Source organism: Myxocyprinus asiaticus, chromosome 24 (genome assembly GCF_019703515.2).
Source record: "Myxocyprinus asiaticus isolate MX2 ecotype Aquarium Trade chromosome 24, UBuf_Myxa_2, whole genome shotgun sequence".
NCBI classification, from domain to species: domain Eukaryota; kingdom Metazoa; phylum Chordata; class Actinopteri; order Cypriniformes; family Catostomidae; genus Myxocyprinus; species Myxocyprinus asiaticus.
This window is the reverse complement of record NC_059367.1, coordinates 4420827-4447036: the sequence shown is the minus strand read 5'-3', so window position 1 is coordinate 4447036 and position 26210 is coordinate 4420827. Positions and strand designations below refer to the sequence as shown.

Below are 26210 nucleotides of genomic sequence, written 5' to 3'. Positions count from 1 at the left end.
GTGAAATTATTATTATTATTTTATTTCAATTTGGAATGCCCAGTTCCCACTACTTAGTAGGTCCTTATGGTGGCGCGGTTACTCACCTCAATCCGGGTGGTGGAGGACAAGTCCCAGTGCATGACACCATGGGGACTCCGCATGTGGAGGTTCGTGCTACATTCCGCGATCCACGCACAACTTACCACGCGCCCCATTGAGAGCGAGAACCACTTATCATGATCACGAGGAGGTTACCCCATGTGACTCTACCCTCCCTAGCAACCGGGCCAATTTGGTTGCTTAGTAGACCTGGCTGGAGTCACTCAGCATGCGCTGGATTTGAACTCGCGACTCCAGGGATGGTAGTCAGCGTCAATACTCGCTGAGCTACCCAGGCCCCAAGTTGTGAAATTTTAAATAATATCAAGCTATATAAAGTATATATTTTTTAATCAAATTGTTTATTATGTTTCCAGGAGTGTTGGTTAGTCATGTTTTTGAGACGTTACAGACATTACATCAGATATTAGCATAATTAATTCTGATTCAAAGTAAATGTCCAGCATCATCCAATCACTGCCATCCGTGTTAAAATAAAATGATACATTATAAATTCTGAATCTATGTACTGATTATCATTGTCCCATGTCTGTCAAACATGTTGAGTGATCCAAACATCATCTGCAGTCTGAAACTGAACTTTAAACAGGACGTTTGGATCGAATGCACTTAGCTGTACTCATCTCAGAACAGTTTGAAATGCACCTTATTTTCATCCTAACTGCATATAAAACCTCTGAAAGCGACATTTTCCAGTTTGTGGATGCATCCATTAATTCTCTATGTGATAATGCACAGTAAATATAGGATATTTTAACTGAAACTGAGCATACAGTCCACGTACATGGTCACTGTGTTCAGCAGCGTGGTGTTTAGCAATAAATCGCTCAGATACATTTTTATTTTTTTTTAAATGGCATATTGGATGAAACTAGAGACTCTAATCATTTGACTCAAACAGGATTCAATGTAAAAACGTAATTAGGTTTCTTACCAGATTAAGTTTTGTTGGCATTTTAACCAAACACAAACTCCTCTGCAATCACAGCCATGTTGTTTTGTCACATGACTCCGTATGTCGAAAGTTTAACCCTTTACTGACAGCCCAGAGTCTCCTGAACTGAGATCAGTCCGTTTAAATTAAATTATGTGTTGCGTATAGTATAGTGAAGCCAAAATAAAATGTCCACTCATGTGGACGTGGGTCGCGCGAGGCTTAAATAATGTAACAAAATAAACGCCCTGCTAGAAAACATTTTTATTAATTAAACTGTCCCTATGTTTATTATTACTGCATATCATTTCAGTAGATTCAAGGCAACCTGGCCTCATAGAAATGCATTGCTATACCTATATTTTAGCAAAATGCAGTTAAATTACAAACTTATTCAGGTGCATTCAAGTTGTGCGGAAGCTCAACTGATAGAGCGTTGCACTTATGATGCAAAGGATAAAAAAAAATAAAAATAAAAATAAAAGTAAGATGAAAGTATGGGTCCTGAAGAGCACACGAGTCGACACAAGAGAAAAAAGTTTCATAAAATCGCCGCAATATAACGTTGTTGCTTCAGCAATCACATTTATCATGTCACATTTGCTTTTAATGACACTATCCATTAGGTTAAGGTTTAAGGTTTAGGGTAAGGATACCTCTAGGGATACTAGGGAAGAGTTTTGTTGATTTGCAACTCAATAGAGCATTAACCTTAAAAACCTCATCAGTTTAGGAGAACATTTAGCTCGCTTTTAGCGCCACATAGTGGACATTTTACCTCAGAACCGCAGCGATATATGTAATGAATCAGGTCATTTTGCTAAAAATGTTGCCACAGACACGTAATTTAATGAAAGCAGGCTGACTCAGGTTGCGGAGTTGAGTGTTTTCTTTACATTAAGTATTTTAAGGTCTGATTTTAGTTATTTCCATTAAAAAAAAAAAAAACACTTCATATGATCAACACATTCAAAAACACTCGCCTCAGAGGCAGTAAATATAGATATAACAGCTACAGGTTAATGCAGTGTCCGCAGAGACACTAAACAAATAACATTTTACATTTATGCATTTGGCAGATGCTTTTATCCAAAGTAACTTACAGTATATTCAAGGTATATATCTGTTCAGTTTTGTATGTTTCTTGGGAATCGAACTCATGCCCTTGTTGTTGATAGCGCCATTGCCTTACAGTTGAGAACCAGCAAGACAACTATAAATAAAGCGCCCTAGAATTTAATATTATGAAATGTTAGATAACAAATGAAATACAGAAGAAATTTACTACAGAGGCCTTTTTTTCCTCTATATTTTAAAGATACAAATCTTGGTTCATTTCTGACCCTACTGCATGGTAACCACATGAATCTTTGCAGTGATTTGCAACCAGCTAGTAAAGTAATCATTGATTACAGGAAGCATTTACATGCAATATTTGTACACACATATTTTGTATAAATGAATCACAGGATTTGACGAGCCCATGATCATCACCGTGGATTTAATGTAGCTCTGGGGTAAACACACTACAACCCTTTGGAATTTTAAGCAGACATTGTCATATTGCCATGATTCTGTGGCCGATGTTTTTCTCATGTGCTCTGTGTTTGGAGTCGCTCTCACGAAGGGCTGAATGAAGCATATCTCAGTCCCGTGAGAACACTGTGTTAACCAGACCCAGAAAAACTTGCAACCTTGGTGTGTCAGCCCAATGACAAATTCAAGATGAACTCGTATGAAGAGGCAAAACTGTTTTCTCTGCTTTCTTTAGCCCCAAGGGACACTGAAACGTTAACCTCTATTTGAGAATTCATTCCATTGAGGGTGAATCTATTTAAATATAAAGGAACAGTTTTTTATGCATTTTTTACTTTTAGATAAAAAATTGAGAGGACATGTTCTGACACACTTCATTTAAATAAGAGTTAAGGAGACTTAAGGGTCAAAAATCTTTGTGTCCATGTTGGTTTCACAAATTTTTATTTATATATTTTATGACTTTTAAAAATGTTGTTTGATGTAACCATCAAGTGAAAGGTTTTAAAATACTTTCCTTGCACCTTGAATACATGAGAGTGTACGCAACTTAATCATTAATTTCAAAAACATTTTCAAACATATTAGAGTTATTAAATATTATTTACAAATATCATGAATTGTTTTAGCTAATAATATTGAGAATTTTTCTTAGGGTTAAACCAAATGACCTGAACAAAATGCTTTTTTTTTTCTTTTCTTTTTTTTCAAAACATTTTTAACATCACAAACAGGCTTGAGAGTCTAAAGGGGTTTTATTTATTTTATTATTTTTTGTCACATGACAACAAAATGGCTATTCATATTTAAAAAAAAAAAAATATTTATAAAATATTATTCTGCTCTACTAATGCCAACATTTCTTTTTCTAGAATTTCAGCTTTTAATGAGACTTTGATTTTTAGATTTTTCTCCAGACATTTTTGACCTAAATCCCCAGAAAAATATTGAAATGACAAAATGACAGAAAACATGTTCATTATAGAAGAGGTGTATTCAAGTAATTGTTTTGTGTGCATTGCATTTATAATGTATTTTAAATAATTAATATATTATATGTTATAATAACATTATATGCATTGGTTATATTTATAGAGCTATTAAGATTATACTTAGTAAGTACTGCCAGTAAACGCAATAACTTTCGATACGTTACGAGCAAGGATATCATATAGGGGTGTGAAAGCACGGTCTACATGATGGTGCCAACTCCATCCAAAAAAAACAGTCAATAATACAAATCCAAAAGGTTCATCCATCTAGAAAACTATTTAGATACTATTTAGACTATAGAAACTATTTTGATAACTTAAATGATCAAATAAATATATTATTATAATATATATAATATTATTATACTATAGGCCTACTGTATATACTATAGTAAGTATATTTAACACAGAACACTAGTCTCTCTTGTTAAATATGATTAAATAATGTCACATTATGAAAGTAAATTGAGTTTAACAGCCCCTAGTCACTGTCTTTTTTTTACTGTAGGGAAAGAGAGCAGTGTGAACATTCTTCAAAACATCTCATGTTGTATTCCACGCAAGAGAGAGAGTCAATAGGGTTTGGAAAGACTTGAGGGTCTTGGCTGTTCCTTCAAGATGAAAGGCAAGCAATGCGTTATACCTACATTAGCAGAGCATTTGTAGTCTGTTGTCTGTGCTTAGATAAACCTGCTCTTGTATTTTATTCTGAGTTACAAGGCAATTTATTGTGATCGTATTATTAGTAGTGTCCCGCTGCATTTGACCTTCTGTGCCACTGAAACATATTAGATTGCACTCGACCAAATGTACATTTGTAAGTAAAATTTTGGACAGGTGCCAGAGAGAATGAGCCAGTGAATACGACAGCAAGATACATTCACTCGTACGTTAAATGTCTGCTTAAGAATAAGTGGTCCATTCTGACATCAAGACACCATCGTTTAGACCATTGACAGAGAGAAGATGCCACTCAATGTGAGAAGAGCAAGTCTGAAGTATTATAATCACAGTCTGAGATGTTCTGAATGTCTCTCTGTGTTCGGAACGCTGTGAATGTTAACATTAAGATGATATGGGGGAGGGAGTGCACTAGTACTACTGCAAAAATATCCTTCCCCCAAATGATTTGGTTTGTGCTTCTATAAAAATAGCTTTGTCTAAGCACTGCCATGAAATAAAAATGTCCAAGTTGTAAAGGACCACAACTGACCACAATGTTTTATATTATTAGTGGTGGTTACCAAGGCAAACATTGCTAATGTGTACTACTGCTCATCCACTATTATGCTGCCTTCAAGTGCACCTGAGACGATCATACGTCCAAGTTGTTCAGTGGTTATAGAGCTGTTCAGCCGTGACATCAATTTGTAGGCAAACCCAGAAGTCTAATTCGCCATGAGTTCCCTCGGGATTTTCCTATGGGTTTTTATAATGGGGTTTTAAAATAAGGTCTGTGGTAAACATTCCATGACGATACGTGGATGTTTTGTTCTATAACATTAAATACACACTTTCATACCTCAAACGTGAATTTTAAAGCCGCCATGTGTGTTTTTTTTTTTAAAGAAGGCCTATGTAATTCAATACGGCTTCAAAATTCACATTTATATATATATATATATTTACAAATATCATGAATTTGACGTATATGAAGACGTTTTCTTTGGGTTTGTCCATTTTATCTGAACAAAATGTGCCTTTACATAAAAATATCATATGGCACATGGTAAAATGTTTTTCATATATTAAAATGAAAAAATCATATATTAATAATATTTTCAAAATTCACTGCTTTTTAAAGTAATAACAACTAATATTATTATTTTCATGAATGACAGCTTTTAATGAGACCTTTTATTTATTTATTTTTTATTTTATTGTCTCTGGAGGTTACACCACTTTTTGTACTTAAGTAAAAAAAAAAAAAAAGATATATATATATATAATGTCTTCAATGACAAGACGCCCCTTCCAACATCACAACTCGGCATCTCGGGTATCATCTAGAATACTCAGTTTCCCTAAATGCTACTACGCTTGATCATTTAATGCATGAAACTCATAAACATAATTACGATATTTCTGACTCCACTTGAAGGCCGCAAAACCATTGCTCATATGGGATTCCTGTAGCTAAACTGTTAGACAATAGCCGCTTTTCTGCCATCGGGTCGAATGGTGCCAATCCGGGCTGGTCGGTACAGTTATGGTTTCTTTTTCCACTGTACAGCTGCTAAATCAGGATTGGAACGGACTGACTGAGCAAGTGACCAATCATGATTTGCCACGTCAGAAAAGCCATTCAACCAACAGAGTTTTCTGTCCAGAGTACGGTTAGCTAACCATGCTGAAAATTCCAGGCCGGAACCGTTGTCTAATTGTACTGTACCGAACCATACTCAAGTTGAAATGCTATTGTAACTGTTACTCACCGTGCTCATAACCATTCAGCCAGGGAACACACATACTGATAATATTGATCTTGAATGTACTATAAGTTACTTCAGATAAAATCGTCTGCCAAAATAATGTGTAAATGACATACTTGGGGTTAGAGACTTCTCAAAACACCTAACATCATGCCACTGAATTTTGCATGGGTGAATACTATTCATACTGTGTGTAGCAGGTTCAAGCCCAGACAGCATTTCTCAATCCAATTCAACCCCACCATTCGCTGCCCATTTAATGTCTACTTTCACTGGCATTAAAAGCCCCCAAAAACTCCTCTCATTTCATGACTCATAATGTTTCTCATACTTGATCGATACAACATACCATTCCCATGAAATTTGGACTATCTTGCAATACACAAGGGGAATTAATCTGGAAAGAATGAGATGTTCTTGGAACATTTGGAAATGTGACAGCAACCATGAAGTTCTCACAGTCGTTCATTTCTTAAGTTTTGGAATCTAGGATTCGCGAAGCACTTATAATGTTTGATTTATTGGATATTATCCATACAGGAATCACACAGTGTTGAGCTGATTTTCTTTCATTTGAGAAACATTTACCACAACAACAGAAGTGCCACTTGCTATAAGACATTTAAGCAAAATAATAAAAGGAAGTTGGTCACTTTGAGGTTATCATCACATATTGTTTGCTATGGTCAAGGTCAAGGTCAAACATTTGTATAATAAAGACATTTGTTTTGGGAGTTGAGAATGTTGGTCCCACGGTGAAATCCATGATTTTGCTTTAACATTGTCTCCGTATCTGAAGTTCATGTGGAAATATTTTTGGTGTTTTGCTGTGAATTTTTCCCATTTCAGAAGGCTTTTGATCGTTTTGGTTAAACAACTTGGGTTTTCTGTAATAGAAAATATTTTTGATTCATATTCAACACAAACAACCCATGACAATATACTTTAGTGCAACAGAGAACAGTCAAAAAATACTGTATAATTTTTCATTTTTAGAAACACTAATCAGTCGTCTCTGTTTTTTTCTCTCTCTTTCTCTCTCTCAAATGGGAAGGCTTCAATGAAATTCCCATCAATAAAAATAATTGCAGATATTTATGGGTGATCCTCATTTCACATATCACATATAAATAAATTATATTTTGCATAAAGAAAATGAAGCCTACATTAAGGACTATTATATTTTTTTACATTGTGACATTCATTACTCAATACTTAAGCACACTTTACTCCCCAACTCTCATTACTGTAACACGTCCTTAAAAATATACTTTTTCTATTCCCATCTTTTTTAATAACAATTCTCATTACCGTTACAAAGTAGCACTGCTGATGTACAATGATTTTTTAAATTGAAATCTTTCAAAATGAAAGACAGTGCCAAGGGAGTACTACTATGATGCATAAATACTTCACCATATAAATAATAATAATAATATTTTTTCCACATTGCATTAATTAGAATATCATAATGTCCATCTTTTATCGCATTGCTGTAATGAAAATTTGTGGGAAAAATGTGCGTGAAAATAATGTCACAACTTAATGGCCCTAAAAACAGGCTTAATTTTCTTTATGCAACATATAATGTCTTATTTGTTTCTTTTGATTTCGTAAAATAGGTCCAGGACATTTTCCTGACATGTTTCATGAGAATCACCCTTATTCTCTTTTATTCATGCACAATGTTGTCCACTTGCAATTTGTAAACACAACCTTTTAAAAAATAGTTCACCCAAAAATGAAAATTCTGTCATTATTTACTCACTCTCATGTAGTCAAAGTGAGCACGGCCGTTAAGCAAGTTTCTAAGTCTTCTGAAGCTATACGATAACATTGTGTTGGGAACAGACTAGGGATGTCCCGATAGCGATACTGGTATACCAAAAACAGATAGCATCTGAGGAATGAATGTCATTACGTAAACACAAATTCTATTTCATGTACCTTTTAAAGATCCTCCTTGGCTCATACTGGGAAAACACCGTCATGAGCTTCGAGCATTCTGTTTGTTGCAGATGACTGAGAACAGGGTGCAAATTCACTTTGCAGCGCTAGGCACATACAGAGTACATATATAATTAAATAGCAGGCTTTTGCAGTTTAATAATCACTTTGAGTCACATTGCGACCGAATTTTTCAGACTGAAACGCAACCATCATCACACAGAAACACTTCAAAATAAAAGTTCAGTCAAAATAAAAGCTCAATTTAAAAAAATAGTATGACAGAAATATATCACTATTGTAAAGTTATGAAATATTCACTGTATTACTACTACTACTACTAATAATAATAATAAATCACTGGTAACCGTATTATATTTAAGCAATCACATCTGTGATGCTCTGATATGCAGCACTTAATTTGACAAAATATAACTCCAATATTGTATTATGGATTGTGCTGTAAGATTCTGTATATAAGCACTTCATCTGAGAAAAAATAATACAATATTATGTTGAAAATTAATTGTTATATTTTCAGTTGATTAAAGTTTTGATTAATTCATTTTGATGATAAAATTGAAATAATCTGTTGATATGGAGTTCAGAAAAAAATATGGGTATTTTTACTTGTTCTCAAAAAAATGGTATCGGGACATCCTTAGAACAGACCAAAATTTATATGAACTAATGAATGTAATGAACGACATTTCAAAGTGTTCCTCTTAAAAAGTTTTGTATGGCTTAAAGCTGAAGCATGTAATTTCTGACACTAGCGCCACTAAACGGAATTGCAAACATAAACGTTGTTTTCAAAACAGCTTTCTGAATACACACCCTCCTGCCGTTGATCAGACAAAGAGATACCCCCTGGCTCACGCCATTGGTTGAGTAATGTTGTTGGGGCGGGTCTAGGCTGGTCGCTCAAAACAAACAGTGAAACTCAGAAAATTAACCTATGAATGGCTTCCTTATAGTTGTCTCTGTACATAAAGCTGGGATAGATGAAAGTATTTTAACACAGAAAAAGTTACATCAGCATTCATACTTCAGAAGAAAGATATTGTTGTTTTTGGAGCTTGACAGCCCATGGTCTATGAATCGTAATTGTATACAAAGGTTTGTAAAGACATGAAGGTTGGGAAAATTTTGACAGAATTCCCATTAATCAGCATCAACACAGTTGACAGTGTTGCAGCAGTTTCCAATATTCTTCTCACAGATTGTTCCAGTCTGAAGCGGCTTGATTTTGTTAATCGGTTTGTGCCTTCAAATCTGCGACTCCTTGAAGTGGCAAAACGGCAGCACACACAGTGTGAGTCTCTTCAGAGTGATTTCCCCAGCGCGCTCATTCACACCGCATCCCCGTCCTCACACAGCGAGAGCTGATGGATTTTGATGACAGGAAGCGAGTTTTGTGTGGGTGGCTCGGGCTGCGGCAATTCCGTTCTCATGCAGCAACAAGTCCTCATCAGGTTCTTACCACACATTCCTGCCACTTTCGCTCCCACGCTCACACCGGCGCCGACCCCTGTCGTTCCCACCGAGGAAGCTCGGGAAGGGGCCTGCCACTCATGGCCGTCCCTGGAGGAAGGGCTGCGGGATAGCGCGATGGAAGATGAGGGGCTCAGGCGAGAAGCGTTTTCACGGCTGGTCAGGCCAAGGGCGAGGAGCTGCGACTGAGCGTGGCGTGGACTGTGACCTTGGTATAGCGGATGGGTAGGTGTGGATCTCTTGCGGAGGCAGTGTGCACCCAACACACTCAGGAAAGCTTTCTTAAACTCGTGACTGGAGCAGGGGTAGATGATGGGGTTGATGCAACTGTTGAAGTAGCCGAGCCAGAACGTTATCTTGAAGACAGTGTCCGAAGGCCTATATGTCGGGAAGATTGAACCTAGAAAAAAAAAAACAGGAGGGTATGACAGAAATAATGACTTCATATTTCCAACAATGTGTGCATTTACATACTCAGTCTTACACGATTATGCTTAATAAGCCGACAACATGTAAGGTCATGTAAACACATTGGGCCTCATTCATGAAACACGAGCAGAACAATTTCTTGTGTAAATCGCTCGTAAAGCCATTCTGACGTAAATTCTTGGATTCATCAAAGTTTTCATATCTTCAAAACGTTAGCTGGTACGAACGAAGTTTACACCTGCTCCTGACCATGTGTAAATCATGCATAAGACATCTGAACGTTTTGTGTTCTTTCAGGCAAACTGACATGACTACGTTTTGATAGAAGTGAAATTAAATAAGTTATGAAAAAATTTACTAATAATTAAAAGAGTGAAATTAACCTTAAAAAAGAACATAACTTAGTAAAAAATTTAAATAAAAAAAAGATGAAAAAAGCTTTGTTTGCTTTTTAAACCATAGCCTATCCTAGAAATGTTTCTTTACTGCTCAAATTTCTTTCCCAACTCTGCTTATCGTTTTTCCAGCAGAAGTGCTTGATTTTTTGTGAAAAAAATTAATGCCCTCTAACAAGACTGGTTGGACAGTTTTTTTTTTTATTTGATATGAGCTCTCTAATTTAGGTTTCATAATTCAGTATAGTCATCAGTAAATCACACTCAGTTGATAACGTATAGTCAATGCTAATGCTGTTAAACCTATAAATAATCACATCGCAGGTGTGTACATAATACAATGGGGGAAAAAATAGAAAAAGCCCGCACACTGTCGTATAGCTTGCAAATCTGTAATACCTTACAGCGTTTCGGTCAGATATCTTCTTCAGGCATTCAATTAATTTCTCTGAAGATTCGTCCAGTTGCAAGTATATCACTGTTACATCATGATTTACCCGAGAAGTTTCACAAATGATGCTGGCGATGCGCTGCGAACTGAACCAGAGAAGGTTAATCGTGGTGGACATCCTCCTCCCATTTTTTCACTAATGTCACACCATTTTCATTTTATAGCGTTAAATGACAGCAAAAACATCCAATGACAGTAAGTCCTCTCTTTCTTTGAGATGCTATTGTGTTTGCTAAATCAAAATTTTACGATGTGAATGCATTTCATTCATTAAAACGATTTCATTACTGTTCCGCATAGATGTTAACAGCATTTACTAGCGAGTCTGGTGCCTTCCTTATTTGTCGTTTTCATGGCTGTGGATTATGATAAATGTGAATGAACATGCAAACGGCCCTTATTTACGAATGTTTGGAATTCACTAACAAACACGCATTTACTAACAAATCTGTGGAGTACAAAGCATTTGTGCATTCGGCTGAAAGTTTTCAGGAAGGTCCATTTTACGCACAAATTACTCTGAATTTACTCATATATTTACGAAAGTTTCATGAATAAGGCCCATTAAACAGTTTTTCTTTATCAGAGTAAGGTCATAACCGGCCGTTACCTTGATTTTACGTTGCATGTAAACACCTTAACCAGCGTTTTTACTGGCTTATCCAATGTGCGAATGTTTTGCACATGCCTGTTTACGTTTTGGCGTTTAAAGCAGAAAATAATCGGATGATTTTAAATTGCATGTAAACAGGGCCGGCACTAGCTGTAGGCAGACTAGGCAATTGCCTAGGGCCTCCACATTGCTGGGGGGAACTTGGTAATTAACCAGGGCTGTGCACGTTAAGTTTCATTTCAGGAGTGGTGGTGGCATAGTGGGCTAAAGCACATAACTGGCAATCAGGAGGATGCTGGTTCAATCCTCACAGCCACCACCATTGTGTCCTTGAGCAAGACACTTAACTCCAGGTTGCTCCAGGAGTATTGTCCCTGTAATAAGTGCACTGTAAGTCACTTTGGATAAAAGCATCTGCCAAATGCATAAATGTCATTTGTATAATTTATTGTAACGTGAATTTTAATAGTAATAAAAGTATGTCATTATATCAAAATGTGTTATGGATATGGGATTATTTTGCACTCCTTTATGTTTAAGTTGCTTAACTTGTAAAACACTAAACACTCTCATACAGCATAACCATGAAATACAGACCATTTACAGCAAGCATAATGCGTATTGCAGCAAAAATGGCAAGAGCTGCCAGAATATCCATTTTCTATTATATTATATCTATTATATATATCCATTTTCTAATATCCATTCTGATTGGCTGGCTGCAATGCAGCTCTTGTGAGACAAGGGTGCGCATGTTTTAATCGGTTTATCAGATAACAAAATTTTGTTTAGAAGTTACTAGGTTGCTACAATGAGCACCTTTGAGAAAGAACAAGTCGAAAACTACAAAAAATGTTATTAGATTTGCCAAAGCTTGCAAAGTTTATGGCATTGAATCTTTGAAAGAAATTAATCTGTTTCAACAGATTATGTGATTAAGTGATTATTTAATTGAATATACAGCTACCACATAGTAAAATAATAATAAAAAAGAGAAAAAAAAAAAAGAGACAAATTCTAAAAAATAAAAAACAATGTCTTACCAATATGCATTACATTTAGTCAGGTACCGATCAGTCTGCACAGGCCTGCATAAAGTTGAACACACCTATTGTAACATCAATTAACTGTGTGAACTACTCTGAAGTAAAAGTGATGTTTACATTACTGCTCTAACATAATACATTCTTTTAGTATCTAAATCAGAAATATGTTTTGTGAGGGGAGGGGGGCCTCCAACATAAATTTTGCCTAGGGCCTATTAATGTCTAGAACCGGCCCTGCATGTAAACAAGGTTTTCTTGCGTTGTCAGATTTTTAAATAAGATGATTTTTGGTGGTTATTCCAAAATCTGCTGACAGCTTTGTAAATGGATAATTTACATTTTCTGATTTCAAATATTTTGATGATAATACTATATAAGTAGTAAATACTATATAATCAATACTTACTCTACTATTTTTCTACTCTATTTTTAAAATTAAAAGTTGAATATGTTAACATTAGTTCATGCATTATGAATTAAGATGACTAAATAAATGCAGTAAAAATATATTGTTCATTGTTAGTTGCTCAACCTGTAGTCTCTGTGGGTCCTAATGCCTCAGTATAGTGACGGGGATGAGATTTTACCATACTGTAAAAAGGTACTGTCCTTCAGATGAGACGTTAAACCGAGGTCCTGACTCTCTGTGGTCATTAAAAATCCCAAGGCACTTATCGGAAAGAGTAGGGGTGTACCCTGGTGTCCTGGCCAAATTCCCCCCATTGGTCCTTATCTATCATGGTCTCCTAAACCAATAGCTGGTGTGTGGTGAGTGTACTAGCACACTGTGGCTGCATCATCCAGGTGGATGCTGCACACTTGTGATGGTTGAGGAGAGTCCCCCTATACTATGGAAAGTGCTCTGAGTGTCTAGAAAAGCGCTATATAAATGTAAGGAATAATAAATAAAAATATAATCAGCATCAGTTACTGAAAAATTACCATATTGGTCTTCCGCTTCTATACTTTTTTTTTTTTTTTTAAAACACGCTATAATGTGGTTCGTTCTCGGTGGGGCGCATGGTGAGTTGAGCGTGGATAGCATGAAGCCTCCACACGCACTATGTCTCCGTGGCAATGCGCTCAACAAGCCACGTGATAAGATGCACGGGTTGATGGTCTCAGATGCGGAGGCAACTGAGATTTGTCCTCCGCCACCACGAGGACTTAAAAGCACATTTGGAATTGGGCATTCCAAATTGGGTGAAAAAGATACCAAAATCCCAAAAAAAAAAAAAAAAAAATGCCAATGAAGAGATTTACATGCTAAGTGAAATTTGGGGTAATGGGGTAAAAAATAGATGTGTCTGTTCGATTTATGTCCTTCCTTAAAAAAAAGAAAAAAAAAGAATGGTTTAATGACCATAGCTGTTGTCGACTTCTTATTACACATAATCAGTGTAAGATCACTTGTAATGCTAGTAAAGGTACTCAATGTCCAGTAAAATGCCATCCAAAGCATCAGCACTTATTATTCGGTTACTTATCGACAAATAAAGTCCAGGCACTTTCAATTCAATTTTACCAGACACTTGAATGCTATGTTTCAGATGTTCCATTCTCTAAGTGAGAAAGACTGACTACTCATTTCTATCATGCAACTGGAAAGATTAATGAGACTTGAAATTATTAGATAAGGACCAGAAAATTAAAAAAGGTATGTCCAGAACAGTATGAAAGAGAGGAAAATGAGTCGGAGAGCATTGATCTCGATGCCACTGCCTCTGTGTGGCAGGACAGATCATTACGTCATGCATCACAATGCCGGCCAGGTCTTTTTATAGCATCCGATCTGATCTCCTTGCTGGAACACTCCTCTGTTAATCAAGGGTAATAGTTTTATTCAAATTGCCATCATAAATCCAGCTCAATATGATCAGACAATGGCTCTTCAGAGGAAAGGAATAAAGCACTGCAGGGGCTGCGGCCTAGGTTCTGGAAATATTTTTCCCAATTGTTTTCTCTTTAGGGATTTCAAGAAATTATTCGATAAAGAGCTCTTACCATGCACCAAACCAGCCAGCTCCGAGTTGAATAACAGCATTACAAAGTTTGATTTTAAGCTAAAAACTATTTACATATAAGGGGAAATAGACAAAGGTACAAGACTGTGTACTCATATATATTTATGAGGGAATGAGCTATTCCCAACAGAGGCAATGTGAATGACGTAATAGAATAAAAAAGGACAATGCAATATCAAACTACTGACATTAATTGTGAGTATGAAAAATATATAGTTTAAGTGTCTTGAAATGTACAGTATATATTTATATGCAAATATGTATATATGAGTACTTTGAGAGTGTAGAGTAGTGGTGTCAAACGTGTGGCCCAAATGTGTCCCGCAGAGGACTCCAATGTGGCCCGCAGGATGATTTGAGGGGAAAAAAGCCTTAAAAACATTCACGTTGATTTAGCCTATTACATCGGTAGGATGACGATTTTTTTAGCTACAGCAGGGCAGATAAACATTTTAATTTGTGATGTTGCATTGATGTTATAACTTGCATCATTGGTGGAAATTTTTTAATTACGCACTACATTCACAGTCCCATGACAACTGTGAAGTCTCCCACGGCAATAATGACAACATGAACCGGTATAAGCATAAATATTAGAGGTAATAACTTTTCAATTATTGACAGAATTATTGTTTTTACTAAGCGGATTTGTAATTTAAAGTACAAACAGTTTTTTGCATTAATGTTCGGTTTTAGACGGTTTGTTTAAGCTAAAGCTATCCAGCCCAAAGCAGTGAGCGGTTTTATCTTTTTTTTTTTTTTATATATATATTGTTGCTTGATTTTCTACCCTTAATTGATGTAATCTACGGTTAATGAAATTAATAAATGTCATGTTCTCCGTTTTAGATCACCCCAATAGTAATTAAAGCAGTATATATTTTGTTCTGGACTTACGGTGTTTCCTGCTCCACTGATCCACTTTACTCCACTGCTGAATCTCCAGCGTCACAACTAAAGAAATTACATTTTACCCAAGTTTTGATTTTGCAGTTATAATGAGGCCGTGAATAAAATGCCAAAACAGCACACCTTTCTATTGGTTGTGTTTGCTGTGCTCAAAACCAATGAATGAATCTGGTACTTTCAATGGATTTCTCCAAATGACTCGCCAACTCTCAAGTTAATTTGAATCAGTCTGATGAATCCATCATCAGGTCTGACTTTGCTCATGACAAAATGAAACAACAACTGTTTTATTTAAAAAAAAAAAAATTTTTTTAATTAATTCAGTCATTACACTTGTTCAAATGATAAGTTAAGATATACAATTTCTGTAATAAATGGTTTTATCATTTTAATACTTGATTATATACCCGATTATATCTATATCTATATTATATATACATACGCTACCGGTCAAAAGTTTTGAAACACTTACTCATTCTTTATTATAATTTTTTTTTTTTTCTCCACATTTTAGAATAATAGAAAAGTCATCAAACTATGGAATAACATAAATGTGACTATGGGAATTATGTTGTGACTAAACAAAATCCAAAATAAATCAAAACTATGTTATATTTTAGCATCTTCAAAGTAGTCACCCTTTGCCTAGAATTTGCAGACATGTGTATATATATATATATATATATATATATATATATATATATATATATATATATATATATATATATATATATATATATATACTGATCAGTCACAACATTAAAACCACCTGCCTAATATTGTGTAGGTCCCCCTTGTGCTGCCAAAACAGCGCCAACCTGCATCTCAGAATAGCATTCTGAGATTATATTCTTCTCAGCACAATTGTACAGAGTGGTTATCTGAGTTACCATAGACTTTGTCAGTTCAAACCAGTCTGGCCATTCTCTGTTGACCTCTCTCAACAACAAGGCGTCTCCATCCACAGAACTGCCGCTCACTGGAGGTTTTTTGTTTTTCACACCATTCGGAGTAAATTCTAGAGACTGTTGTGTGTGAAAATCCCAGGAGATCAGCAGTTACAGAAATACTCAAACCAGCCTATCTGGCACCAACAATCATGCCACGGTCCAAATCACTGAGATCACATTTTTTCCCCATTCTGATGGTTGATGTGAACATTAACTGAAGCTCCTGACCCATATCTGCATGATTTTATGCACTGCTGCCACACGATTGGCTAATTAGATAATCGCATGGATGATTGTTGGTGCCAGATGGGTTGGTTTGAGTATTTCTGTAACTGCTGATCTCCTTTTAATGTTATCATTAAAATATATAATTTTCAATAGAAAAAAAATGAATGGTATTTTTATTTTCAGTACCCTAATGTTGCACACTATAATTCATTGTTATAAAGAACATAGGAATAGAAAACAACACATATTAGTAAGATATTCAGCCTGTCAATGTACACACACCCACTGAATTTTTTTAATAGCACATTGGCCGTACCATTAAAAGAATAAAAGTGTCTTGCGAAACCACCTGGCCTTGAAACACAGCATCTGTCTTCAGAGCTAAAAGCTTGAGCAGTCTCATAACACACTTTAAGAGCGACTCTAGAGCGGGCTTATGAACACACGGGGTAAAAGATGAGCTAGAGAGACGGTTGAGGGAATAGCCTGCCTCCAAACACCACATTTTAATCATTACTATCCAATGGCTAAACAAGATGAAAAGCTAAAACTGAAGCTTAGTCATCTACATTCCAGTTACTAGTCTAACAGAGAGCTCACAAAGGCCTATTTTAGGACTATTAATTTTTTTGGCATAATGACAAATTCTCTTTACTCTAATGTGAAAAAATATAATTCTCAATACTGTACTGAGTCCAGTTGTTTTCCAGCTGTAAAGTTTTGGAAATTAGGGGCCAAGCCCCGAAGAAGCAAAGCCTTTATTATATCTGTTTCCTGCTTGTTTTTATTCTTTCTCCACCATTTTGTCGATGGCAGCCCATAGAAAAGTGTGGTAAAAAGTTGCGAAATTTGGCACACAGATAGGGGAGGGTCTGAACATTCCTGATAGAAAACTTGGGGTCTCAATCTCAAACTGTCTAGCGCCACCAACAGGTTGAATTTGCACTTACGTTTCTGTTTCTAACTTTTGAAAAGTGTGGGCTAGAAATGTATAAATTTTTTCCTCGGATTCTTGAAGAATGCATACCATAGTTTAAATTTCCACCCAACTAGATTTTCCACCTTCAGTCTTCAGTCTTTTGCTTCTCCTCCGAAAAATTTTGTCTCAGACAGAGCCACAAAGTTTGGTGACGACGAGGTATCCAAAAAGGAAGTGAGGATGTATCTCGGAAATGCTTGGGCATATAGGACACAAAACTTGATATGTTTCATCACCACTATGACCTGAGGGTGGATGCACAGTTTGGGGACAGCACTACCTAGTGGTCAAAAAGAGAAAAAAAAATTGTGTATAACTTATGATTAGTTTGGCTTATTGTCAGAAAACAGAACAATATCTGCCTGCTTATTTCTTAATGTCAAGCCCACATTGGTTGAATGTAATAGAAACCACATGAGATAATGATGCTCATTATTTATTAAAGCACTGCTGCATTTTACTCAATTTATTCATCAACTGTGCAAATGCATCCAAAAATATAGGATGACTGAGCTAGTTTTCAATTTCCTTTTTTTCCAGGCTGAGTAGTTCACTACTCTCACCTTGTTTCCCATGGTTCCTTGTCTGAGCAAACAATCAGTGGAGAGAGAAAGAAACCACGTGGGAATTTCAGACATGAATTCGATGTTAAAAACAGCTAGACACGCCTGTTAACCAAGGGCCTGTCACAGTACTACTGTGTACTGCTGAAATACAAGTCGTGGTTTAGTCACGCAAACTCGTGCCCGTCTGACATACCGTGGCTTTGATGGGAAATAGATCACATGCTAACATAAAGAATGCTTCTGAAAGGGGGTGAAATAATGTGTTTAAACACTAACAAGCTCTAAAACCCCAACATAGATTCAGATAGGTGACAACCAATGACTCACAACCCTGCTAAAAAAACCCAGCTTATGGTTTAACTATGGTCTAAACAGTCTGGCTTGGCTAGAAGACCAGCAAACCTCTTTAGGCTGGTTTAAGCTGTTTTTTCAGCAGTGCAAACTCACAAATGTGGACTATCGCTTACAAACATTTGTCATTGTATCAACAGTTTGCAGAGTGGGTTTTGATCATGAAAAATTCACTACCACCATGCTAGGCTGTTGTGGGTGGTTGTAAGGATGTTGCAGTACGGTTATTAAGTGTTTTTAAGCTTGTTGCTACGCAGTTGCTATGGGGTTCTGGTTGGTTGCTTACTGGCTGGCCCAACTCTAAAGAGTCCGCCCCAATGTCTCTATGATATTCTGGTCCCTCCTTCAGTGTAAGTCTATGTTGTTTCCCCCACAATGTTAGTCTATGTGGTTTCCACTTCTATGCAAGTCTATGGGGTTTCCACTTCAATGTAAGTCTAAGGGGTTTTACCCGAGTTGTGAGCATACAGTCTGAATCGACCCTTCGCTAAGCCCCACCTTAAAAGCATTTCTGACCAATCCTGTCTTAGCAACAGTTGCCTGACATCCATTACTCTGACAGGTGTTTGCAATATTCCAATGAGAGCCTAAAGGAGGGGTGTGTGTTTGAGCAGTTTTAAGTGGGATTTGATCAAAATTATCCAAAATTAGTGACATGAGGTACCCAGAGAGGATACACGCAGTGTTTTTCTTTCTTAAGAAAAAACTTTCATTAAATGTCAAGAAGAGCATACTATGGATTAAACTGTGTCAGTCCTCATTCCCAAATGAGCATGATTAACAACTATTCTCTTTTCAAGTGACTGTGATAATCATTTGCCTTTATTCTGATTCACAGTCTCAACCGTTTTCAACCAAATTACTGTGTAATTTAACAATTTATTTTACAAAGAATGTTAGATAAATATGCCTTACAATGTCACTCTTCATTCCAACCCACTTAAGAATATTATCCATTCCATTTATGAGAATATTTTGCCAAAAACCACACCATTCACGGCAATCTCCCATTCATTACTATGGGGAGTTCTGCAGAGCTTGTCAAAGGGAGCGACCGTAACCAAGGGGGGCGGAGATTAGCGAAGGGTCAATTGAATGTGATGTCATAAAAAGAGTGTGTACCATGACATAACGTGGAGAAACAACACATCTTTCTATTGTGTTGTGTTCGCTGGATACACTCAAAAGAACACATACAGTGCATGACTAGCCTAGTATGATTCACGAACAAAAGATTCTTATGAGCAGATTCTTGTGTGAATCACTCTGTCCGCGGAGTTGTCCGTCTTCAATTGTTTTCCATTTTGTTTATGTAAACATGCGCTAGACGGATGTCTTTTAATGTTGTGCTGCATCCAGCTGTTTTTTCAGGGTCTTGTGAAGAAGCGCCACATTTTTTAAACTTTTAAAACTGCGTCTCGGGGGCCTGGGTAGCTCAGCGAGTATTGACGTTGACTACCACCCCTAGAGTCTCGAGTTCGAATCCAGGGTGTGCTGAGTGACTCCAGCCAGGCCCGGTTGCTAGGGAGGCTAGAGTCACATTGGTTAACCTCCTCGTGGTTTTGATTAGTGGTTCTCGCTCTCAATGGGGCATGTGGTAAGTTGTGCGTGGGTCGCGGAGAGTAGCATGAGCCTCCACATGCTCGGAGTCTCCACGGTGTCATGCACATCGAGCCACATGATAAGATGCGCGGATTGACGGTCTCAGAAGTGGAAGCAACTGAGACTTGTCCTCCACCACCCGGATTGAGGTGAGTAACCATGCCACCATGAGGACCTACTAGGTAGTGGGAATTTGGCATTCCAAATTGGGGAGAAAAGGGGATTAAAAAACTAAAATAAAATAAAAACTGCATCTTGAGCCGGTGTTCTGTTATATGCGTTGTCCATGTCTAGTTTTTTTTAATCTTAAGAACGCATTTGGTCTGGGTATGTTAAGACTGCTTTCAGTCATGTCCATCTTGAAATGGAGCAAGAACTGTTTTGTGTACTTAAAGGTTTGTGAAAATTGTTCATATAACAACATATAGTTAAAGCTACACATTTGCAACACACACACACACACACACACACACACACACACACACACACATATATATATATATATATATATATATATATATATATATATATATATATATATATATATGAGAGAGAGAGAGAGAGAGAGAGAGAGAGAGAGAGAGAGAGAGAGAGAGAGAGAGAGAGAGAGAGAAAATTAAAACAAAACTGTTTTATTCTGTGGGAACTCTTATCACTTCGAAAAGTAATAGCACACCTCTCCTCAACAACCCGCATGATTTGAGGTATCATTTGTCCTTACATTCACCTTATAGGGAGTGTTGCCTTTGGCTTCAGTGATTGTTATTATGGTTGCATTCTGCACATCTTGTGCCAATGTGTTTATGCGATATTAGCACACCGACTTTAATGCAGTGGATGTTCCTAAGAGTTATCCAGGAATAAAAATTTCATCTTTCTTCAGCGCTCATACTGAACATTCTAACCGTCGAGGGATCGAGGGAAGATTTAAAAGCAAGAAGATTTTGCTCTTCTGTTTGAAGAGCAAATTCTTCATCCTTATATCTAATACATTTGTCAGCAATGTCCCCCCAATATTATACAATGTGTCTCTTCCACACAGCATTTATATAAAGCCAAGAGTCCTTTGTGCTTGACGGCCAGTAGCTTCTGTGATGAAAACAGCATGTAATTACTTTTCTAGGAAAACAATTGATTTGCTGTTTTCGAATTATTACGGATTGAACAGCGACTTTTCTGAATTCATTGTGGGTTACATAAACATCTCCTTGGGTGTTTTAGCTCCATAGTGAGATGTCATACATGCAAAAATAGTCATATTGATCAGTGAAACATTAAACAAACTACTTTCCTATTGAGCCTGGTGTTTTAGATTTCACTGTTAAAAAAATGTGGTATGTGTGTGTGGTATTGTTTCAGACTGAGTCATACTGATAAGGTCAGTGATTCCCTTGAGCTTTTTAAACACTATTATAAACCATTTAATTCTAGTTAATTAGCAAGTGTTTGTAAACTTTCATAGAAATCATGTTTCTTAAACATGTACATGCAGATTCATGATCATTTTTGTATGCTTGAGTAAACAGAGTTCCATTCTTGCTGAAAAACAGCAGATTAAACCAATCTAAACTGGTTTGCTGGTCTTAGCTGGTCTCCCAGCCTGGTCAAGCTGGATTTAAGTTGGTTTAGCTATTCAGCCAGCTGGACTTCCACCCTGAATAGTTTAAAAGTCCCCAAAAACACTCTAAAACCAGCAAGTCAACCAGCCTGACCAGCTTAAGGAAGTGTCCAAAACCTCTCTAAAACCAGCTTACTAAACCATCTGAAAAAAGCCCAAAACCCATCTAAAACCAGCAAATACCAGTCTGACCAGCTGAGAAGTGCACAAAACCCTATAAAACCAGCAAACCAGTCCAGTTAACAAGTTCCAAAACTGATCTAAAACCAGCAAACAGACCACCCTGACCACCTTAAAAGTGTCCCAAACTCTCTAAAACCAGCAAACCAGACCAGCTGACAAGTCCCAAAACCCTCTAAAACCAGCAATCAGACCACCCTGACCACTTTTAAAAGTGTCCCAAACGCTCTAAAACCAGCAAACCAGACCAGCTGATAAGTCCCAAAACCTCTCTAAAAACCAGCAAACAGACCAGCCTGCCCAGCTTAAAAGTGCCCAAAACCCTCTAAAACTAGCAAGTGGACCAACCTGACCAGTTTAAAAGTACCTAAAAATCCTCTAAAACCAGCAAACCAGACCAGCTGACAAATCCCAAAACCTTTCTAAAACCAGCAAACAGACCAGCCTGCCCAGCTTAAAAGTGCCCAAAACCCTCTAAAACTAGCGAGTGGACCAACATGACCAGTTTAAAAGTGCCTAAAAATCCTCTAAAACCAGCAAACCAGACCAGCTGACAAGTCCCAAAACCTCTCTAAAACCAGCAAAAAGACCAGCCTGACCAGCTTAAAAGTGCCCAAAACCCTCTAAAACTAGCAAACGGACCAGCCAGGCCATCTTAAAAGTGCCCAAAACCCTCTAAAACCAGCAAGCAGACCAGCCTGACCAGCTTAAAAGTGTCCAACACCTCTCTATAACCAACCAACGAGACCATATGAAAGTGCCCAAAACACCTCTTAAACCAGCAAACCAGACTAGGAAACCAGCAGAACATAAAAATTTCAATCCTTTTTTTTTTTTTTTTCAGCAGTAATATCACAGATTTAAACAACTATTCTCTTTGTTTGCTTTGGGTTTCCAATAAATACCATTTCCTGGATTCTTTCATTTGTGACTAAATAGACTCATATTTTGTGGTTTATCTTGGAATAACCATGAACCTAAAGGTCTCCACACAAGACCTCTGTTGTTCGGGTGGGGAAAACAATAGCAGCTAAAATGTATTATGGGGGAACCCAAGAAGCTTTATTGAGAATTATGGGAATATTGGCATGTTCTGACTTTGTGAAACTCATTGCAGGAGCCAAACTTATTGCAACACTTGTAACCCTGTAGTCTAAGAAAATGTTCTAAACAATAGGTTTAAACAAACATCTTTTCAAACACTGGCACAACAAACACTTTTGTTTCACTAAAAGATTTGCAGAACTGTGAGTAAAATCTTTCGTACTGTATACACTCTAAAATGGCAGGATGTATCTGGAGCCCACATGCCAATAGATGAGGCCTGTTTGGACCTAAACATTTAACAGATCTTCAGGATTCTGCACATGGCACAATTTGAGGTAATTATTTTCCCATCTCTTCTGGCACTTTGAAAAATCTCTTCACATGCATTCAGACAGGAAACCTTAAAATGTTCCTGTGCCTGCCCTGTCTATTAAATGACCAAGTTTTGTCATAAAGCGGCAAAAAAAGAAGACATTCACACATATAGACCAGATGCATCACACAAAGCAAAGAGAATCAGCTCAGATGCAATTAAGACAAGAGATCCTCCACTTCTAGTAATTAGTAGTCTTCTGGTACAGTTTTCTAAATTTTTAGAAAAAGTTGGCATGATTGGCATGATTAATTGGCCATTTTGGGATTATCGGCATTGGCAGATAACCGTGCCTGCTTGGCTGATTAACTGGTTAAGTGGTTTTCCCCCTGTGTCTCCGATTTGAATTACATTTTTCTTACCCCATTGGCAAATAGTTTTGTTTTAAGCATAGTCCTCACTCAATTTTGTTTGAATTTACTGAAAACAAGACTTAATTGTCATTTTGCTTCTCACGTAAGTGTATCTTTTTTCCAGTAAAATACATTCTTAAAACAAGACCTCAGCAAGACAGTAATTTTCAGAATGTCGGCATTATATCGGCCACCTTGATCTCTATTTTCAGGTTAATCTAGGAAATGCACATCTACGTTCTAGAGCAAAAAGTATAGGTGATGCCTTTACCAATAAGACGATTGGCTCTTTTAACTGAGCATTGCAATTTTCCCCCCAAAAATCTGATTGGCCCATCTCATTTATTAATTTCTGTTTCTGAAAATTTCTGAATTATTGTGTCTGGTGCACAATTACACCAGCTCAATTTTCAAGCCAGCTCATTCAAGAGGTACCTTTTGAAAAGACATGTTGCTAGTGCATTTTTGGACAAAGTTTTTATCAGACAATGATAGTATCTATGTTTCAAAACACTTCATTGCTATTCTTTGTTATCAAATGTAAAAATGTAAGACACCTACCAATAGGAAGAACCAGGAAAAATGGAAGCCAACAAAGGATGAAGCACCCAACTACGATTCCCAAAGTCTTAGCAGCCTTTTTTTCACGGGAGAACTTGAGCAGACGCAGTGCAAAGTGTGTCCGGTTTCGCAACGCCTCATCCTCGGATACTGTTGTGTTGCCACGGTGTATCCTCAAGGTTACACCCTCAGAGGCGTGGTCAGATTTTTCTGTCTTCTGTCCGCTAATTAGTCCACGTGTCTCCCTCTTTGCGACCACATATACACGGCAGTACATGGACAGGATAACCGCCAGGGGGAGGTAGAAGGATCCCAAGGCGGAGAAGATGGCATAGCCTGGTTCCTCGGTTATCTTGCAAATGGATTCGTCCTCGGGCGCCGGTTCCTTCCAGCCAAAGAGAGGCCCAATTGAAATGGTGATGGACAAAGCCCATAACACAACAAGTGCTAGCAATGCCCGTCGCTCTGTTACAATGGAAGGGTACTGCAGCGGATAGCTGACGCCAATGTACCGGTCAACCGATATCACACACAAACTCATGATGGATGCTGTGCAGCATAAAACATCCATCGCCGCCCAAACGTCACAAAAGGGCCGCCCAAAGACCCAACGACCCAGCATCTCAAAGATGGCAGAGAATGGAAGAACTGTTGAACTTAGCAGAAGATCCGCTACCGCCAAGTTGACGATGAAGTAATGGGTAACTGTTCGTAGATTACGGTGGCAAGCCACGGAGAGGATAACCAGGATGTTGCCTAGAACTCCAAAAACAATGAAGACCGCCAACACCATGCCCAAAACGACAGCCTTCATGACATTCAACTCTGGAACTAGAGCATGGCTGCAGTTGGTACAGTTCTCAGCAAAAGACTCTGGATTCATGTTGTCTTTTAGGGGAACCATTTGTTCAAGATTCCTGGGTATATAAAAGTGGTTTTATGGTTGGCCACATGGCATCCAGAACCCTCAGTTCAGTTTGTACCTTAAATTGGATTCCTTACAGAAGTCCCCCCCCCAAAAAAGTGTAGCAAAATGGTACTTTTGCATAGGCCATGGTCCAAGTGCATTGGGACATTTCCACTGGGGTGTCCATCCGCTGTCAAGGAACGTAATGATATTTCAAGTGTTGTCTTTTAACGCCCTAGAAGGGTTTTTAATGATCTACTATATGTTCACAGAAAATTGCTGTGGGTGAATAATAATTAAACAAGGGGAACTAAACATATTGTACTGCATAGAGAGTCAGATTCTTCTTTCATGAAAAGTCATAAATTCCAAGAGATTGCTTTGACATGTTCATAACCATGTGCAGCTGGTGATTCAGATCAAACAAAACAATCCCAATGACAGAAACGGCACGTCAGTGCAATTTATGTGATCCATTAAGGTATAAGAGACCGTCTGCAGTTTAGAAATGTGTTCCTCTAATTTGAGGCTTTGGAACTCCAACAGAACAGATAATCTGTCTTAGATATGCATGAATACATTGCTGCTGCAGATGTGTGAAGGTGTTAACTGCTCCAATCACTCTCCAAACCTGTTACTCTCTCCCCAGATTCATCTGTTAATTTTGTATCTGTTTTTTTAAACAATAGCTTCCAGTTTTTCAACAAACACCTGTGGTTGTTGGGAAGTGTCCACATGGTGCTGACTATCGCGCTATGGTTTCTTTCATCTGTTAAGTCATTGAAGCACACCTCAGCATTGAAAGTCTGCACATCACAAGATGATGTCACTGATGTAGAGGTTGAAAAGCTGGATAATAAGGACACAGCTAAAAGCACTTTGGCAGGCGCTGAGCAGATATTTTTGGCTGAAGTGCAGCTCTTGGTGCGTCATGCAAATTTTGGGTGAACAGCTTCAGTCAGGGTACATTTGGTCCACCATGCTGGTTTCATTTGAAGACTGATTATCCCTAAAAAACAGAAAGAGACTGCATTGAAACTGGCGCTTTTTCAATTCAGAGTATTCATTTGTTGGAACATTTAAACCAATTCTATGTTTTGTGCAATTGGTTCATGCATTAAAATTATGTGTGAAGTGGTTTCATCTCTTGAAAACCACAGACAAGTGCCTGACATTAAATTATGTGATAGT

The 26210-nt window shown here is 37.4% G+C and overlaps 1 protein-coding gene across 1 annotated transcript; it reads right to left on the bottom strand.

The window, feature by feature from the left end:
• Positions 1-6549: 6549 nt before the first annotated feature.
• On the bottom strand, positions 6550-25941 carry adra1aa (adrenoceptor alpha 1Aa). The gene is made up of 2 exons (XM_051654121.1): positions 24113-25941; positions 6550-9837 (listed from the first exon to the last, which is right to left on the bottom strand). The coding sequence occupies exons 1-2, from the start codon at positions 25014-25016 to the stop codon at positions 9296-9298; spliced, it is 1446 nt and encodes a 481-aa protein (XP_051510081.1). The 5' UTR covers positions 25017-25941; the 3' UTR covers positions 6550-9295.
• Positions 25942-26210: the final 269 nt, after the last annotated feature.

What these genes read in the sequence shown, in the direction of transcription:
- adra1aa (XM_051654121.1), bottom strand. Translation starts at nt 25,016, where the DNA reads ATGGTTCCCCTAAAAGACAACATGAATCCAGAGTCTTTTGCTGAGAAC. An exon ending in TTTCCTGGTTCTTCCTATTG is followed by an intron (nt 9,838 to 24,112) that starts GTAGGTGTCTTA and finishes TTTTTTTTCTAG; the next exon opens with GTTCAATCTTCCCGACATAT.